Genomic DNA, 20,349 nt, shown 5'->3' with positions numbered 1-20,349 from the left:
TCAAATCGTCCTTCCTGGATCTCGCAACTGCCTCCCTCTGTCACCTCCTCCCCAGGGCTCTCTGTCTCCAGGCCTTTGGAGACTAAAGTCTGGTCCATTTCAGTTTGTGTCACAGTTGCTAGGCAGAGTTTTGCTAACTCCATAAAGCTTGGGATCTTAAGCCGTGAAGCTTAAGATAGAAAATTCATGAAAATGTTACATTAAACCATTTAATCCTGGTTCTGCCACTATGTAGTTGTGACAAGTTGAGCTCCTCTGTGCCTTTGAAATGGAGATAATGACACCTATTTGCAAAGTGCCAGTCAATGGAACACTGAGGGTGAGGTGGAGAAAGCCCTCAGTAGTGAGGGCTGCTTGGTTGTAGAGAATTTATGAATAATCATAAAATTTACCATAACCCATATGCTTTGCACTGACACTGTGCAGTTCTAAATATTTGGTTGGTGCCAAAGTAATTGGGATTTAAAAGGTTGAAAATAACTGCAAAAATTGCAATCACTTTTGCACCAACCTAACAGCACCAGTGATGCAATACTCAGTCCCATCAAGGTGACTGGCTCCCACCACCTCCCCCTTAGGTAAACCTTTGGTGCCAATTATACAGTAAGCTCACAACAGATAATGAGTTATAAACTAAAGATGGAAAAAAGAAAGAAAATGCAGGATGTACAACAGGTGCAATGATATATAAATGAAAATAATTTTCTGCAAGTGTTCACCTGAGTGCCCGAAATTTTCATCCCATAGCTGTTAAAAAAATCGAAAAGCTGACTTGAATTTATTCCCAAGCCACAAAGTTTATTTCCTTTTAATGGCACCATTGAAGAGCACGTGTTCCGGTTATCATGATTCAGTTTGCTGAAATGGTCTTACCACTACTGATGAATAGGTCCGCGAGCTGTTCCTTGGAGAAACTCGCATCCACTTGGGCTCTCACTATTTCACAGGAGAATCCTGCAGCAATCTGTCTGTGCTGTGATAAGGGAACAGACTGGTTAGTTCCACACACATTCAAGTTACCAAAGACAGAGAGCATACTCAAGTAATCAATACCTTCATACAGAGTGCAAGCTGATGTGCTATGTAGTTTTGCAAGCTTCCTTCTGGGCCATGGAAGATGACGTTATGATATTGCTCAACCTAGTAACAAACCAAGAGATCTTAGGTGAAAATGCTAAGTACAGAAGAGAAAAACACAGTGGTACACAAGGGTAAAATTCCCTTTCTGACTGTCCTCGGCCTTTCAAAAGATTAAAAACACTTTACGGATTAGCTTTTTTCATTGTGCATGTCAAGTCTTTCATTTTAATGTGAAAGACTGGCAAATGTTGTATTTATACACTAATATAGTATTTTACATAGTATTTATATATTTCCAGCAAGAGATGGCATTTTATAAAAAAGCACACTCCTTCTCCTCCCTATTTTCTACAGTTGAGGTTCAATAGGTTAGCTGGGAGCATAATTCCAAGCATATTTAGTCCCTTCTGGATGTTCTATTTTTTTATCATCCCTTGTAGATGCTCTTCAGTTTGAGATTTCCCAATACTTATTTTACTTTTCAGTGATTAAAACAGCAATGAATTTCATCAGGAGAGTTTTAGATAATACAAAGAAACATGAAGAAGCAGAATAGAAGTCATTAAAGCAGCCACTGTAAATGTTTCCTTCTAGCTTTTTTCTTTGCAAAGTTGTATGTGTGTGTGTGTGTGTGTGTGTGTGCGCTTTTTAAGGACATCCAAGTGTAATATTTTTATAGCTGTTGTATATCAGATAATATCTTTGTGTTGACTTTTTCCATAAAAGATATCTTGATGAGGATAAAATTCTTTGATCAACTGTCTATATTATTCCATTCTGGAATTCAGTGTTTCAAAGAAGCCTAGGTAGAGACTCATCACTTTTATTTTGTATAAAAGAAAATCTCCTGCCTGGATACCTATAGCATTAAAAGAAAAATCTTAATCCTCATGTATAAGGGCACTTCTTCTGAGAACATGTAGAGATGCACTGGGATGGAAAGCCCATGACCTTCGACAAGGGCAAAGACAGTAGTGTTTGGAACAAGATGAGGAGGGGAAGTCATTCTCCCAGCTCCATCGTCCCCGGGCTGAGCTCCCACTCCCAGTCCACATGCCTGGCAGAAACTTTCTTCTTGGGAAGATCTTGCAGAAAAGGCTCTGGGAAGGTGAAGTGCCAGCCTAACCGGTACAGTGGATATAGCTCATGTATGAAGACTGAGCCACCCAGACTTAGAGAACTGGTAAACACGACAGGGTTTGCTCTCCCTTTATGCTGTGGAAGGGACAGTGTGAGGATACACGTGTATGTGTATCTTTGTGCTGTGGTTGCCCATTGCGCTCTGACAAGGTTGTCCCTTTGAGATCACAGAAGTCCACATCTCTGAGGGTGGCTGGGGTGGACTTCAGTGAGGACAGTAAATGCGCACCTGATTCACCCAGGAAGACACAGATTTGGGGAGATGAAAGGAAGGTTTGAGGGCAAACCCTTGGCATAGAAAGGAGAGTTAACTCTTTCCTTACTTGGGGCCTTTAAGACTTGAGCTTTGGCCTCCACAGAGACCAAGACATACTTAGAGGAACTCCTGGGGGTGGAAGAAAACCAGGCTTAACCACCAGGTGTCAGACCATGAGCTAAAGAGCGGCCCCTTGATGATGAACTTGGGACTGGGTTTCAGGCTCTGAAAGACAACATATCTGGTAGCCACAGTGATTTTCTCTGATTTCAAATTCTATTCCAGTATTGCTAAGGTTTCCAAAAAAGGAAGTCGTTGGACTCATACTGTGGCCAGGGCAGCGACAGGGACACCAGCGTGCTGGCGGAAACACGACAGTGGCTATAGCTTCCCAGCAGGGTCAGCATCCTCAAGCCACAGGAAGAAATCAGCAACGGCTGGTCTGGGTTGTTTTTATTGGGGGTCTGTGAGCCAAGCGATGACAGGGGAGCCAGGAAGGACCGACACTGGGACTGGGACGTCCCCACAGGCACAAGAGAGAGAATATCCTAGAAAGTTCAGCTGAGGTTCTGCTTCTAGGCAGTGAGGCTGTGGAGCCACAAGATGGCGGAGCTAAATTATTATTAAAGAATGATTATTGAAGAATAATCTGTTCTAATTTGTACTTATGAGATGGAGAAGCCTGGGGATATACAAATAGTACCTGTAATGAAAAAAATGTCCAGATTTGTCCAGTTGTGGCCTCTCTCTCCCAGTCTTCAATGGAACATGGTAAATCCTTCCATATGCACAGTCAAACCTTTTTGGCTTAAGACATTTTTCTTTTATTGTGTTTCTGGTAATTTCTCGCCTTCAAGTTCTCTTATTTCTAAGGAACACCTGTCATGCTTAAGTTCCCCTTCTGTGCTCTGGGAGGACATCGATCTGTCTGGCCCTTGCCGCTATCATGACTCTGTCCTCGTCTACACTGGGAGAGCTGAGCTTCGTCTTTTACAACACTGAACAGAATATTCACTACCTCACTTCTGCTCTTTATTGTCAAGCACTTTTAATGATGCCATTGCCCTTCCAGTTGTTCCTATAGTTCCTTACCTCATCCATCTCCTTTCCAACACTTTTCCTTCTAATTCTGATCTGGCCTCTACCATGGCGTTCTTGCCCTGCTTTCAGGCTATCTCTTTGCATTCTCTAGAGAATAAATATAAGTTTTCACACTTTTCCCCTGGTTTCTCTAGCAATTTTTAAGGTGTGTTCTTCTTCTGAATATTTGCAGAATGATGACTGTTCTGCTCTGCAGTATTCTTTCTAGGTCTATGTTAACTTGTTAGTGTTCACATACTTGGGAAACCACAGGAAGAATTCTGCAGGAAAGCAGGATGTGTGGCTCATCACTGGTTTCACTCGCTGTCCACTAATTGTTTGGCTGAATCCCTGCCTTAGGTTATTGGATGGGAGCTGGGCTGGTGTCCGTAGCTTGTAGTTAAACTCCAGGGTCCAGCACTGGCTGCAGTGGGCTGACCTGCTGTCCCCCGAGGCAGACAAGTGCACGAGATAGCTTGCAGCCCAGTCAAGTGCATGAGACAGCCTGCAGCCTGGTCAAGTCCACGAGATAGCCTGCAGCCCAGGGACAGACGCTCCCGCACCCTCCTGTACCAGCGCTCACATATAGCACACTGCCCAGATGTGGCAGTCCCAGCGAAGCCACCAACTTCCTGCCAGGCATCCCCAGGGGCTTTCATCTCTGAAAGGGTGTGGCAGGACCTGTGTTGACAGGAGGTGGAGAAGAATACCATAGCGCAGTGAAAAGCAGAGACTACGTAGTAAAGGACAGAGGCCCAATTGTCTAACTGCTATAAATCTTGCTTTTTAAAAATATTCATAAGATGATGATAGAAGGGTAATAAAGTATTTTCCTGCCTAATTTCCGACAGGCCTCAAATAAGTGGGCCAAACACTCTCTTGCCCCTAAAGGCAGTGGGAACATTTTCTAGATTCTTGCCAAAGGGAGACCTCAGTTCTATTTTTCTCTGTCATTGTGAAGTTTTGTCACTTTTCAAAAGTACATCAGTGGGAAATTGTGTGTTAGGTACTGCTAGCCAGGTGCAATTTTACACCAGGAGTCATGAGCTCTCTGAATTAATCCCAAACTGCCATGACTTACGGGGTAGAAATTCCCTTACAAGGAATGGATTGTTTCACACCAATGAAACAGAATACAGATTTTCAAGACTTACTGAATATTCTACCCCTGAGGTTTTTCAAGTAGCATTGCTATTTAATCTTGTTTCGCTTCTGAAAATAAGAGTGCTCGATTCATTACAGATACCCTGCCAAAATACCTATGCTTTGTTAAGACTGATTTTGAAATCATATTACAGCGAGAAATCCAGCTTCATAGATAAGCTGCCTTCAATTTCAACACATTTGTTCTCAGACTGTAGGTTCTTACAAAATACAGGCAGGAAACATTCAATTTAAAATTTCATTGAAAAGGCCATTCACTAGCAGTAAGCATTTTGTGTTCACATAGTCTAATGTCCCTTCTGGAATCAGGTAAAATATAAGTAAGTGAACTAAATAAGTAAATAAAGAGAAAAACCAATGCACAGATCATTCATACATTCCATTGGGAGATTTCTCCTCATTTCAGCTATTATCAATATTTCGTTAACGGTGTTTTGTTCTATCTCGCCAAACAATGTAGTCGTGTTGGTTACCATTAATGATCTGAACCAAAAAAAAAAGGAACAAACAAAAAACGCACAAAAAATGATTACTGGGAGCCTGTTGCTCTGAGACTGGTGCAAACATGCAACGCTATGCCAAGGAAACATGTGCACTTATTCTAGCATTACCACCTTACATTTCTCCAAGTAGCCAGGGCTGAGGTATAATAAATATGCATGTCCCATGTGTCCAGCAGAGGGCTCTAAAGACAGACAGATAGATAGGCAGACCATGGGCAAGCGGACCCAGTCGGGCAGGCTGGCAGATCTTGGGGGCCGGAGGTAAGTATTTTGTGTTGGAAGGAGATCTATTCTTTGAAAAAGAAAATCAAACTTAACTTCCAAAAGGTGAATTGCAGATGTCCAAAGTATCCCCTAGTGCATACTTCCAGTGTGACATTTTTGCCTATTAGTAAAGGGGCACTGGCCTTACTATCACAATTGCGACCAATCCCTTTCATTCTTGTGTCTTCAGAGCTATTCAGGAAGCTCTTATCACATGTCAATCAGTGCTTGTGAGGCAAACGGCTTCAGGACTAGATGGGAACAATGACCTCAACAAAGGCCTATCTATCCCCTTTTTTCCCCCTTCACGATGTTTTTGTGCAGAATGGAGATCCGGATAAAGCCTGGTCTCCACTGTGCTACTGTGCATCTGCAGGGAGCTTTCAGACTTGTGGCATTATTTTAAAGCAATAAACTCGGCCTTTTCTTTGGAGTTTCACTCTGAGGAAACCTTCCACTTTCCTGAGGCAGTTTTAGGTCAGGTTGTGCTGAGATGCTGAACTCAAAAAAAGAATGAAACACAAAAGGTCTTTACCAAGGCAATAAAATCGAGATGGCTGTAGCTTAGGTGCTGCGCTTTGCAGCTAGGACTTTCATTCTGACCTCTTCTGACACTCAGTTTTAAGTAACTACTTCCTGCATGACTTTAGAGCCATAGATAACAGTTACTGCCAATTTATTCACACAAAAATCCCCCAAACAATATTGGCACTTCCAGCATCCAGAGATACAAAACCGGAGCCCTCCATGTTAGAAAAGGTGTTAGCCATTAGCTGAAGTCTCTGTGAATAGGTGTAAGAGAACAATAAAATTCAAAAGAAATTACAGTTCACAGAGAGACACACACACGTATTCTGTTTTTAAAAACCATCTTACTGAAACTGTAAAAGCCATGATCAGACTTGGATACTAACTTCAAATAAAGATAGGCCCACATTTATAATACTTGGGTATTATAGCTATTTAAAAATATGAAACTATATAACTCTTGGACGTAACCTTCTCTCATCACCCAGCCTCTTCCTGCCCCAGACCTCCTCTGGGCTAACACGTGCCCTACGGGCCAGAATCTTCTTCCACTACAGCCACAGGAGCCAAAGGATCACTGCTGTTGGAGCTACTTCCTCCTCATACCAGGGAACTGGCCTCCTCCTTCCACTGGGACCTCACCCAGCCTCGCTCTGCCACGCCCAGAAAAGACCAGGCTGGACTAGCTAGCTCTCTGCTCAAGGAGTTGGTGGAGTTTTGTTGGGCCGACTTAGGTACATAACCATCATTTATGACGTTTTTATGGGAGCATAGCAGAGTTATTTTGGGAATGTATGAAGAATAAGTAGCCTCTCCTAGTGGGATTCCTGATGATTGGCGTGGTGTGTACTGCAGTGGACAGATCACAGGTGAAAGAATCTCAGAAATTATGTCCTGGGAGATTCGGAGTCTCACATTTTAAAATAGAGCTCAGATTAGGGCAATCTATTCATGTATTTTTCTAATATAATAGTCACTCATAGTCACCGAAATAGTAAAATAAAAAGTTATGAATAAGCTAACAAAAATTTGATAATTAGCTAAGAGGAAAGTTTGAGTTTAAGTTCAACTATTACAATAAGTTATTAGTGATTGAAAACTCAAATAAGTTAAACATTTCCTTATTAACTCAAGGATGGAGATTTAAAATTTACTTGTATGATTCTAACTCTTCAATGAAAGTATTTAAAAATAACATCATTTTTAAAAAAGCCTGATTTAAAGTCTTCACTCCATGTGGTTTTCTGCATAAGGCTTTCATACATGCATTTTTCTGTAACACATTTACATACACAGTAAAAACTGGTTACTGTAATTCTTCCTTCACCTAGGTCAGTAACTTGTATGGACTACGACTACATGCAGGAGAATGGCAGGCCGTCTAGGTTCCATTCCTTAGCTTCCACAGCTTACTTGCTGAGGACCCTGGACAAATGACTTTGAGTCATGGTTTACTCACCTGTAAACAGGGAGTACCTAACTCACAGGGTGATTAAATGAGACAATCTGTACACTCAGCGCAGAGCTTGGCATGTAATAAATACTCAACAGAAGTCAGATATTACCAGGCTGGCATGTCTGTTGTATAGATTTTCAACACCTCAGACACACTGGCATGCCTGTAGTTATTGTGGCCCTGCGTGGATCTGTCACGCTGCCTCAAAGCCCACCAGGGGCTTCCTGCCACACCTGGAATAAACTTCAAGGTCCTTATCGTGATCCTGCACCATCAGGGCCTCTCTGTGACCTCACTGCCAGTCTCGATGATCTGTCCCACATGTTAACCACCATCCTTAGGGCTCCTGGCTTCGCTCCCTCTCGTCTTCTGTTTATGCGTCACCACAGAAAGGTCTTTCCTACCAACTCTATCCAAAAGCTCTTCCTGCCGTCCCCTCCACTGGCTCCTTATCTCCTTCTCGGCTCTAGTTTTCTTTATACTTGCAATTAGTGCTGGTCTCACATTATATGTATTTATTCATTTGGTTTTCGTCTGTCTTCCCCACTAGGATGTAAATTCCATGCTTTTAGGGAATACATCTTATTTATACAGAGCTAACGCCTACATTCCTAAAACTGCCTGCATAGAGGAGGCTCTCAATAACTAGTTGTCAAACAACTGAATTGAATAACTAAACAAGATACAAAAATGCCTCCTACCTGGCGTATCTCCTTAAGGGGTCCATAGTCTTGTATGGAAGAAAAAACGCTGACAGCCATTAAATATATTGTTGCCTCAGTCACTTTACATTTTGAAGTGATTGCTGAAATGAATGATATTCTATCTTCATCCAAGAGTTAACTGTTGGATGTAAAAAGCCCTTTGCGTACACTCATTAAACTGAGACTAGAGCTAACAACAGTGTTCACTTAGTTTCTGGTTTGTTGGTCACTGATAGTGAAAGTATGTCTTATGCATTAGGAGGCACTTGGAATATTCTCTCTCTAATGTGACTAGTAGACATTTCACTTGACAGACGACTCAGTCAAGGCTGACGCAGCTGTATTTCAGCTGCACTGCCTTTATTCACTTTGTCATCTAAACAGGTTAATGGAAAGAAAGCTCTGAGCCAGAACCTTGATCACTATGGAGAAGCTGCGAAGGGACAGGGACTGGGGGTATGGGGTGCAGGAGGGAGGAAATGGTTTTAGGAAGTGACTCCACTGACAGCCTGAGGCTCACCTCCCTGAATACCAGCTGCTCACACAACTTCAACCTTCATTTAAGCACAGGAATGAGGCAGATCTCCTTCCTATCTGTATAAAACCCGCAGGCTTACTTTGGTGCATTCAAGAAAGAAGAGCAAATAGAAAGGAAAAAAGTGAAAGTATCAAATTTAGAAAACACCATCTCTCCTCAACTGTAAAGCCTCTGAATGTTTCTGTGCTACTGTAGCTGCAGTCTGGAGCTGACACAGGTCAGCTCCAACTTTGAGCCTAGCTGGAAGATCAGTGGAATGGTTTTCAATACTTCCTTTCATCTGGAACAAAGACATCGATTCATAGTTAATGAAAACAACTTTTGTAAAGGGTCATAGCTAAACCTATCTATTTTTTTAAAAAATGTTTTCCAACTTAAGGCAGGAAGCAAAATGATTGTTTCTTTAATGTTTACACCATCAATATTAGTGTCAGGTCAATCTCACACAGACACAGTGCGAATCAGGGAAGCACAAGCCTGGCTTCATCACTCACTCGTATGTGGACTTGTGGCTATTTGTACCTCTCTCTGCTTCAGTTTCCTTCTCTATAAAGTGGGTGGGATTATCTACCTCGTAGGGAAGTTCTGAGGAATAAATAAATGAGATACGTATAAACACTATGCTTATTGCCTGCCAAGCAATAACTACCGGAAAAACACACAGCATTACATTCACCCATTTCGTATGAAGAATTTGCCACTTTCTCTTCATAATCACATACCCTACTTCTTCCATTTAGTAACAGAACTGCCTAGTATTAGCAGGCTTCCCTGGCAAAAGACCACACCTGCCAGCCATGCGTGGATATGTGTCTAAATTCCAGTCCATGGAGGAGACACAAAAGGGGGCCACACGCTGTACCTGATGAGCTCAGGGGAGGCCCACATGGTGAGCTCTTCAAACTCAGACCAAAAGTGACCACATAGGATGGTCTGACATAAATATTTCTAACTAAAGGCAGGTCGTAGCAGGTAGTCATATCTTGAGCCTGCAGTTTTCTTGACAAAGGTCCATCTTTATCTCAGGTAAACCTATCTACTGTCTTTTTGCATCTAAGATAACATACCCTTGGAATGTCAGAGGAATCCCTCGGGCTCCCCGGGGCACAACCCACCGCACCAGAGCAGGAGACACAGCCCCTCCCTCAATGTTGTCTTGTTCCCCAAACACCACCTCTATGTGCTGCAGATGGTAATTGTTCACTAGCCTGTACCCACCAATGGAAAAGAAGTGTATGTCTCTTCAGTTTACTTTTTATCCAGTTCCAGACATATCCCCACTTTGCTTTCTCCCCCCGCTTAATGTACCTCCAACGGACTTCCTGTAACCCACCTTACAACTCCTCCTTTGGTTTTAATTATAAAAGAAGCTGCAAAACGGCCATTCTCAGGAGCCTTTCTTAATCCCTTGAGATTTTGCTTTCTGGCAATTGTCAGTTTGGCTCAAATACTCATTACAATTCTCTACAGGGCTGGACACTTCTTATGTGGACAACGGGATGTGGGCAGGAATGACGTGTGCCACGCCCCAGAAGGAAGAGGCCTGCCCTCCAGGTTCTCTTCCCTCAGGCCAGAAGCTGGGATGGCCCAGGACCACACAAGCAGCACCCCAGGGACAGTGAGCACGGAGAGAAGGTGCGGGGGTCACCCGGCCCCTTCGCCCCCCCGGATTTCTCCCCTGCCGGGGCTTCTCTCTTTGAGAAAAATAACTTCTATACTGTTTAAGCTATAATTTTTTGGTTTCTGTCAAAGTGGCCAAATTAATACTAATGCTAACCAATGCTAACATATTTACTACTTTTTAAATAATGAGAGTTTACAGGAAGGCATCTTGTTAGTTATTGCTATTTTCCCCCCAATTGATCAGTTATTTGAGGTCAAGTCCTTATTGGGGGAAGACAACCCCCTCCTGCCCAAACTAACACTTATAAGTCCCAGGTGGGCTCCAGCTCCAGGCAATGGACCCTTGGACAAGTGACAGAAATCCAGAACAAAGTGCCCAGCAGCCTTCCACGGAGGGGGCTGTTGGGGAAGGTAACGGTCGGTCGGGGCACAGGGTTGGCAGGGGCTCACAGTCTTCTAAACATAGCAACGGACCACCCAACATTCCAGTGTCAGGGACAGGGTGTACGACTCCACTGGGCAGTGTCCACCTACCAGCCGGAGGTAGTTCTGCAGCACCTGCAGAGGGATCAGAGATGCGTAGGTCACACTGCTGAGGCAGCCTTCTTGAGGACCTGTAAGAAAGAAAAACACAGAAGGAAAATTGGCTTTTCCTTGTTAAACATAAAGAATCAAAAAAGCAACAGTACCTATCATTGAAGATACAACGTGTTTGCTGACTTACTAGGCAGAGCTGACATTTGGTCAAGAAGCACCAGGGTGCCTTTATCATTGTGAAAATATTGTGATACTTTGTACTGGCTGGTAAACAGCCACAGCTCCTGGCCGCCTAAGAGCTGCCCAGGGGCTCCATCCTCCCCGGGAAGCCCACCCACTTCCTGTCAATCATCGCCAGGCCGCCAGATCCCGGCTCTGACACTGTAGCTGGTATCTGCTCTGATCACTGGATTCAGTATTACACTGTTTATAAGAAAACGTTATCAGAGATGGTTCCAATCCTCAGAAAGTTCCCGCCTTGGCCAGCATTAACGCACAGCTCTGGGTTTTCCCTTTAGGACCATTCATTCCCCAGCTCTGTCCGCTGACCCTCCTTCCAAATTCTTCTGTTCTCTCAATACACTGAGGCTACAGGAATTTTCTAGGATGGTCTCACACTTTTTTTTTTAAAGACTCCATTCCTGAGTATGGGAAATACATGATGAAATGTGTGGCCTTTTAGAGTTAAGGGCTGAGAAACTGAGAATTCCTGTATCACGTAACAATATGGCCTTAGACAAAAAAACAAAACAAAACAGAAAAAACCGAGCTCTCTGAGCCTTAATTTTCCTGTATATAAAATAAGTACAAACAGAAATGCATACCTCATTGGCTGTTCTAAGGATTAAATGAATTTATACTTGCGCTGTAAACAGCAGGGACTAGCACACAGTAGGCACTCACTGAGCATCAGCTTGTACCATTATAACAATGCTAATCACATACTGTACTTGACAGTGACAAAGACACTTCTTTTCACACCGTTTCTGTCACTCCCCCATCAGCATGTCAGTTTGGGCTCTGGTTTGTTCCTAAGAGAGATGCAATCAAAATCGTAGGACTCAGCCAGACATCGCCACAGGTACTAGAAATACGCCTTTTGGTTTTTCCTCTCCTCAACCAAAGGTTCTAGCTAACATCTAATTACTTAGCAGGGGGAGTCCTATGTGCGTGGCAGGAGGACGCAGGATAAAACACGCCAATTTAAGCGCGGGTCCTGGAAAACAGCCATGAAGCAAGCACTCCATTCACATGCCCTCAGTTGGAAGTGTCTTTACCTGACAAAAGCACAGCGACCTGCTCTGCTTTGTTCTTCCTCAGAAAGTCCCACGGGGACTGGGCGAAGCTCTGACCCACTGACCACGGCACATTTCCTAGTTCACAAAAATGAAACAAGAAATGTCAAGAGAAGAACAAAAGTAATTTTTCTTAGAAGAGTCAATGTACTATCTCCTCTGTGAGAACCCTAAGGAGTCCGAACGCACGTCCAGAATTTCTGAAGGGGCGTATACCATTAACTCACTACTTTTGTTGAAGGTCAAGAGGAAGACCTTCAAACTAGGGGCTTCTGCAAAGCCATCCTGAGGAGGGACTGAGAGAAATATGGAGAGTGAAAACACAACTAAAGATTTCTAAGGTTTCAAGAGTACAGCTGATCATGACCTTCCGTGGCTCTTCCAGTGCCTGCTCCAGAAAGGCCAAGAACCTGAGATAACAGGTTCTTTATGACTTGGTTCCTGCCTCCATTCCTAGTAAAGACTTACATTCCAGAAAAAAACACACAGATAACGTCAGGTGGTGAGGATAAGGCGAGCCCTCTCATGGTCGGGCCCTCTGCTTGCTCTTGCTCAGAAAGGGTTCTACTTCATAGGTGCCTTCTCTAGGGAGGGACTGCTAATAAGAACTTGTTTTCATGTCTTCCCTTCCACAGATCAATTCCCAAATACCTATTCCAGCATGCCCCCAACACACAGGCACACCCCACTTGCAACTCTCTGTTATCTGTTGGCCTGGGTCCTTTTAATCTAGCTTAGTTTATCAACACAGTAAAATCACTTATATACATACATTAAAAACAGTAAAATGCAGTTATCAATTATCAAGTAGCTACATCCAGGCACTAAAGTAAGCCCTGTAACCACAAAACTCAATGATTTTAGATTTGAAATGTCAGGAGGGTGCCCCACCCTCAGTGACAAGCATGAACACTGGAACCATCGAGCCCTAGCACCTGTCGCTTACGGAGGTAAATCTGTCCGACGGTGGTGAATACCCATGTGCCTTTCGGTGTTTCCAGAGTAGCTGGATGAGGGCGAGTGGCGAGGGCCGTGTCCTTCAAAACATGGCTGGACTGAACCACACCTTGAATAACACTCCAAAGTATGGGCAAAATGTGATCCTGAGAATCGTTTATGACTTGTTTTCTTAGGAAATTATTTAATTATATAACAATTCTTCAGTAATAAGTATGGTAATTTTAATGATCACTCCAAAGATCCGTAAAGTGAAGTTGTGAATAATTTGTTTTGAAATCCAGTGCTAACCGATATTTTGAAAGTGAATTAGCATATATGAGTGAACAGAATTAACCTCTATCTGCCATAATAAGCTGATACATTAATAACATGGTAAAACCGGCGCTTCCCGCAATCTGGACCATGCTTTTGCAACAAGAGGCTGTTGAAAGTGTACAGGCTTTCCTACCAGACAGACATGGTTTGGGGTCCTAACTGCTGTGCTCATTCACTCTGTGGCTTCAGGCAGCTCATCTTGTAAATTGTTTAGTTTCTGTAAAGCGAGCCTGTTGTAGGGACTCGCTGCAGTGCCGCACATAATGCGCCCAGCAGTCTGGCACAGCAGCAGCAGGTTCCCGTAGGTGTTAGTTTTCCTGGTTTAAGAGGAAAGAAACTAACCAGGCACAAGTGCCATTTACAGAGTACTTACTATGCTCACCAGAAAGTACATCTTATCTCTATAAGATCTACAGAATCTGTCTCATGGAAACTATCAAACAGAAATAAGCAGTTACCACCATGATTCATCCTATAAAAGCTTTGAATATATCTTCATTAAACTGCTTCTTCCAACTCAAGACTTCATTAGGATTCTGTCCTTGGTGGTACAGTTGTTAATGCCCTACAGTGTCCCTGGAACAGCCCAAGAACAAATTTGGAGCTGTATTCAGACTGTGTGCATTAGCAAGCAGCTGCAGGGGGGTAGTTTCTGGCATTTATCTAGCATAGCAAGAGCAATCACAAAGCCTCATCAAGGGCTTTCATGCTCTTTACTCTCTGAGCATTATCTGAGGCATAAAAGCATTTTTACACTAACAGGCAACGTTATGTAACGGCTGCATTGTGAATACTCAAGTGTTTCAGCACCAGCAGCTGCCACAAGTGAGCTTTGAATGTCTTTAATCAGTGAGCAAAGTCTCAGGTGATGAAGCCCATGCACATAAATAAGCCCAGAAATTTAACTTTCTCTCCATCGCAGGACAGCCAATACCTAGTGTGACAGATCGCACGCTGCTCGCACCGAGGCCAATGCTGGAGTCAGCAGTGTTATTACACGTCACATCTTCCAGACTCCACCATCCATCAGAAGAGATGGCTTGGAAATGATTTGTCAGAGCTTGACTCACTGCTTTTGAAAAATCATCCCATGATGTCTGTTTGCGGATATTTAAAATACATATTGTGTTTTCACATTCAAAGTCATCAGAACAATAGATGTCTGGTTGAACTTCACCCACTGAAATCCTTAAGGGTATTTTAAAAGCATCTGTTGGAAGAATAAAAGAATTAGAAGTTTAAAAAAAAAATCCTGATAGAAAAAACAACAAAGCTATTATACAAAATAAGCAGATATGAAGATTTTAAAAACAAATCAAAAGGCATATCATATTTCTTTAAATAACATTAATTCAGTGTTCTTATACTGGAGTAAACGTTGATCTTCCATCTCTTCATGGTTTCCTTGGAACATGTTGCTTGCTTGAATTGTTCACCTTTCTTTATATCTTTGGCCTTTTCTACTTCATTGACTCTTTCCTTTCAGTAAGATTCTCAAGTTCTTTAAAAAACGAGAGAACTAGAACCCTCTCCCTCTCTGGACCCTGAATTCTCTATATTGCCCTTTCTCCTCATCTTCATTGATAATACCATGGATAAGACGGGGTACAGACACTTTATATATATAAAAGAAGCCATAGGGTGAGTCTACAGGGGCTGAGCAGGGCTGCTGAGGATGGGACACTGTAGACATCACTTATTCATAGGGTCGCCAAGCGTCGGAGCCACTCAATGGCACATGACACACACGTAGTTGCATAGGTCAGTGTTAGGAGAGTGGCTTCAGAGTCATACAACCTTGGTCTGAGCCTCAGGGTCAGCTTTCTACTAGCTCTGCGTACTTGGTAAATTGCTCTGAGCTCTCTATACCCCAACTTCTTCTATAAAATGGAAGGAATATACAATCGAGTTGTTATGAAGAGTAATGAACTCATGTTTGGAATAAATTTAACCCACTATCTGTTGCAGAGTAAGTACTAGTAAGAATTTGATAAAAGTCAAACAGTACAGTAGAAGCTTCTAGAATGATCTTTCCAATCTCTCTGTGATACCACCTGACTGAAGCCCTACCAAGGCGGGCAGGACCCTCACGCACTTCCACTCTTATGAACTGAATTAAATGCTTATCAAGAGTCAATTGTGGGTATTCCCAAATCTCCTGTCTGTTAACTCATTACCCTAATTCTAATTAGTAAATTAAATATTCTCTAAACTGATGAAATAGTAAGCTGAACTTACTAAGGTGAACTCTTTAATGACACTGAACAAAGGAGTTGCTAAGAAAAAAGTCATCTAATGAGATATAGATGAGACAAGTACAGAAAACCAGAAAAAAAATTTAACTATCTCGAGACAGGTGCTGTCTTTAGTTTGCTTCACATATTTAAGTTCTCATACCCTAGATATCATAGATGAAGCACAGTGTGGTTTGTTCAAATCAGAGTATGTGGAACTTCAATCGGAACCAAACTGAAATAAAGACTTACACCTAAAAGTGGATGAAAGAACTACTTTATATGTTTTAAATTAAAATAATGTTTTTAAAATGTGTATGTTTATGATTTGCTTCTTAAACTGGCTTTTTCCATTAACTGACCAACTAGTGGATGATTTTATTTTCTGACTGTCCATTCTCAGTCCTTATCACCAGCATCTGACCAACGGATGTCTCTCTGCTCTCTGATGTACACTCCTACTGGATTTCCTCAGACTTCATTGGTCACTCTTTAATGTTGTTCCTTTGCTGGTCCCTCCACTTTTTCCAGATTTCTTAATGACAGAGTGTTGCAATGTCATTACTCTTATTTTTTTCTCTGTCCACTTCCTTAGTAACCGCACCCAGTCCCATGACTTCAGATATCATCTATAGACTGCTGACTCTCAGATTTACATATCCAGCTCATACCTCCAGAATTCCCGCTGACTTGACATCTCCCATAGTCCTAAGAGACATCTCAAATTCACACATCCAAATCTGAACTCCTGATCCTCATTAGCAGACTGCTTCACCTACTACCTTCCCCTAGACAGATAGGTAACAGCATTCCAACCTGCCAGTTACTTAGGCTGAAAACCTGGAGTTATCAATGAGTCTCCTTTCTCTCATACTTCACTTTCAATCCATCGGGAAGTTCTGTTGGCTGTACCTTCAGCTATATCCAGAACCACCTCATTGGCTACAATCTTAGACTGAGCAGTCATTATTGTTCTCTTACCTGGATTACCACATAACGGCCTAACAGGTCCCTGATTCTACCTGGGACTTCCTAGAATCTATTCTCAACAAAGCAGCCAGTGAGACTATTAAAACACGAGCATGGCTCCCCCTAAGTCCCTACAATGGCTACAAATTCCAACAAGACCAGGCCCCTACGCCACTCCATCCTGGAGCGTCTCTGACCTGTGTTCCTACTTCTCTGCCCTCGTTCATTCTAACCCAGTCACCCTGCCCTCCTTGCTCCTCACGCACACCAGCTCTGCCCCTTACCTCAGGGCCTCTGCACACTTGATGTTCTGCCTGGAAAGCTCTAACCTGGAATACCTAAAGAGCTGCCCTCCTTACCTCCTTCAAGTGTGTGCTTAGGCGTGTTACCAGTGAGGCTACCCTGCCCACCATTTGGAAAACTGAAACTGCCAAATCTATTTTAAAAACGCCCTCTCCCAATCCCCCTTAGTCTTTTCCATAGTGCATATAACCACCCCACATGCCACAGGATGAATTATTTCTAATGTTTATTGTTCATTTTCTGACTCTTAACATTAGAGTATAAATTCAATTTGAATTACTGGTACAGCTGGCTGATCGAATGGATTGGGTGATAATTTCAATGTAAGAGGTCATGCTATTTTATATGATCCAGCACTCCATATTTATAAACCCACAAGTGCACCTTTCATAAATTGTCCTGTGGAGCATATATTCTTAGAGCTGGAAGAAACCAAAACCACCGCGAATGATCTTCATAGACGGGTAGGCAACCAGATGACTTGCCTAGGTTCACACAACCAGCTAACGGCCAAGTTCCCACCCATGATTTCTCATACACTGCTAGTCTCATGTCTACAAAGACAACCTAAGTCACAAGAAAAGAGCAATAATTACTTAGCATGCTTTCCTAGGTCAGTAAAATGCAAGGAAGATCTTATATTAGTTGAACAGCAATTAATTCCGGAAAAATGGCATTCTACATGGAAAACAATAATTACCACACTAATAATCAATGAAATATTTTTGTAGTAGCGAGGGCTCAAAGACAGCTAAGCAGAGAATGAGAAAACTGGAGTTGTGTGCGTATGTCCCAGCATCCCAGAGGCCCGCCCCGGGGAGGGGGGGATGGCAAGGGGCCAGGGTAGCTGTGAAGGGCACTTACGCAGATTCTCCAGCAGGTGTTTGCAGTCGTCGGTGGCCACATCGTGCACAGTCCGATTGCACTTCTCTCTCCTGTCCGGCTCCAGCCCTGCATGCCTACACAAGATTTCTAGGCAGTTCTGTAATGACAAGAGCTCTATTACCTCACGGCCCAATGAATACACTTACGCTAACACCCAAAGGGAAAAGTCAGTTGCCTGCCGCAAGCAAATCAGAAATTCTCAGCTAGAAATCTTACTTCACTTCCAGCAACCCAAACATACAGATTATTCTAAACAATGTTTCAAAATGAAAAGTGAAGAGTGCTTCATTTAAATGCAAATCATAGGATTTAAACGCTGCTCCACAGAACAGCCTCCTAGGTTTCAAGAGGAACAAAATAGCGTCCTAATCACTCAGCTTTCGGAGTGACATTAGGAAGAAACGGAGTTCAGTGGACAGTGTCCTTTTCTGGTAATATGGCAACACAGAGGCTTTCGCCATAACTGGAAGCGACTTGATGTCTGCTGGACTACTAGGTGCTCTGCAGGTCACGTCAGCACAGGCTCCGGCTTCACCAATTCTGTCCCAGAGTCCTTGCAAGCACTTTGATATTTGACATCTTACGTTATCCTTATGAAATCTATAAAGACCATGTTGGTTGAATTTTTAAAAAAATATTCCCAATAGATATTGAAGTCATGTTCCCTGTCTTCTTTGGCTTTTTCTTCTGTGCTGCTTAAGGAAATCTTCACTCAAAAACATCAGTAACCTATGAACTGATTATTTTCCCAAAATTTTCAAGCCCAAGAAGAAGTAAAACAGTATAGTTGCAAACATTTTCTAATGCGTAATTAATTGCCTGGCATGATATTACATCAGGATATTTGCTAAGGAACTCTGCTATATCAACTTTTACCTCTTCATCATTTTTTACTGATTTCCCTCAAGCATAAGCACAATACTGTACAGAACAGAAGGAACTAACAAACAATGCCCTTCTCATCACTTCCCCAAACACACACATACACACACACGCAAGCATGTATGCACACAACACACATACGCGCACACACACACACATAAGGGCACACGCACATGCTTGAGGTTGATTTGCACTTCTGACAACACAGTAAACTAGACAGTCTGGAAGCCTTCTCCACTGTTGCTATAAAATACCTGTTTTCTGTTTGGCAAAACATATTTTTCTTTTTATGTAAATATTTTCTGGAGTATAACATCCACATAGAAAAGCACACAAACAAGTGTGCAGCGTGAAGAATGATCACGAAGTGCACATACTTGTGTAAGGAGCACTCTGGAAGCTTCCATCTCGGTCACGAGCCCTCCCTTCTCCCCACCAGGTGTCCACTACTCTGATTTCTACTCTCAGAGATTGTTAGCCCGCTTATGAATGTTATATAAATGGAATCATGCTGCAGGCACACTTTTACATTTGGCTTCTGTCATGAAACATAACGTCTGTGAGATTCATCCAGTGTTAGGAGTAGTCACAGTTAATCTTTTTTCGTTTATTTTGTACTTTTTAAATTTACGGTGTGGTCTCCCATGATATGAATATACCACAATTGACTTATCTGTTGTCTTATTGATGGACACCTGGGTTCTCCTACGAACCTTCCGGCACAGGCCCCTTTGGTGGCCACATGTGCACATTTCTGTTGAGTGTATGTACCACAGTGGGACTGCTGGGTCCCACGGTATGCATCTGTTTTACGTCAGTATACACTGCGAAGCACTTTCAGAAGTGACTATACCAATTTCCACTGCCTCCGGGAGAACGAACATACGAGTTCCGGTTGCTTCTTATTGCCCCCAAACATACTTTAAACGCAACCACAAGGAAGGACAGGAAGTCCCTAAGGGCCACAAAGAAAAACAAGGAATAAGCTGAAGCCACCAATTAAGTGAAATTTGAACAGGAAGCCAATGCTGGTCTGAGGGCAAAGCCAGTACAGATTCCTTGGGGATTCTGCGGGAGGGGGTCTAGGCCTGGGACCCACAAAACGGAGGAGTGGAAGCAGAGGACCCCGAGGAAAGAAACTCTGCCTGACTGCAAAGGGAGTCAGCTAGGACTTCTGCTGTTCAGGCTGGAGGGGTCTGCTCTACAACTTAAAAGTCTGGCTTTTGTAGGCCTGGCGTTCAGATATAAGAAGTCACTAAGCCAGGAACTTAACTGAAAACAAAGCCAAATATGTAAATAACAATTCTTATGAAACTGTTCGTTAATTTGTATAGAACTAGTAAATGCATAAGATAGTTAATGAGCATTTCAGGAATGTCTATTTAGAGATTAACTCTAATAAGAGTGAGTACTAAGTAGAATGCAGTCTGAGCACTAAACTCTGTGAGTTCCAGATGATAAGAGATAAAAATAACACATTTATCATGCAAGTTAGTACTTGCAGCAGAAGCAGGTAAGAGCCCAAACAGATCTGGATTATAACCCTGCCAATACAAATGTTTTTATCTACCTCTTTTGGAAAATCATTCAACATTTTTCTGCTTCAGTTTCCTTATCTGTATTCCAAAAATCT

At 42.7% G+C, this 20,349-nt stretch overlaps 1 protein-coding gene across 4 annotated transcripts in view; it reads right to left on the bottom strand.

Moving 5' to 3' along the window:
* CTTNBP2 (cortactin binding protein 2) overlaps positions 1-20,349 on the bottom strand; it is a 135,456-nt gene that overhangs the window by 30,519 nt on the left and 84,588 nt on the right. For all 4 annotated transcript variants that reach the window (XM_033099118.1, XM_033099116.1, XM_033099117.1 and 1 more), the window contains exons 9-14: positions 17,814-17,931; positions 14,378-14,653; positions 12,151-12,246; positions 10,871-10,950; positions 1,054-1,140; positions 874-973 (exon numbers count right to left, since the gene is read on the bottom strand). In XM_033099118.1, coding sequence (XP_032955009.1) covers positions 874-973; positions 1,054-1,140; positions 10,871-10,950; positions 12,151-12,246; positions 14,378-14,653; positions 17,814-17,931 — 757 coding nt within the window. The remainder of the gene's footprint in view (positions 1-873; positions 974-1,053; positions 1,141-10,870; positions 10,951-12,150; positions 12,247-14,377; positions 14,654-17,813; positions 17,932-20,349) is intronic.

Source organism: Rhinolophus ferrumequinum, chromosome 26, assembly GCF_004115265.2.
Source record: "Rhinolophus ferrumequinum isolate MPI-CBG mRhiFer1 chromosome 26, mRhiFer1_v1.p, whole genome shotgun sequence".
NCBI lineage: Eukaryota > Metazoa > Chordata > Mammalia > Chiroptera > Rhinolophidae > Rhinolophus > Rhinolophus ferrumequinum.
This window is presented reverse-complemented; position numbering and strand designations above follow the sequence as displayed.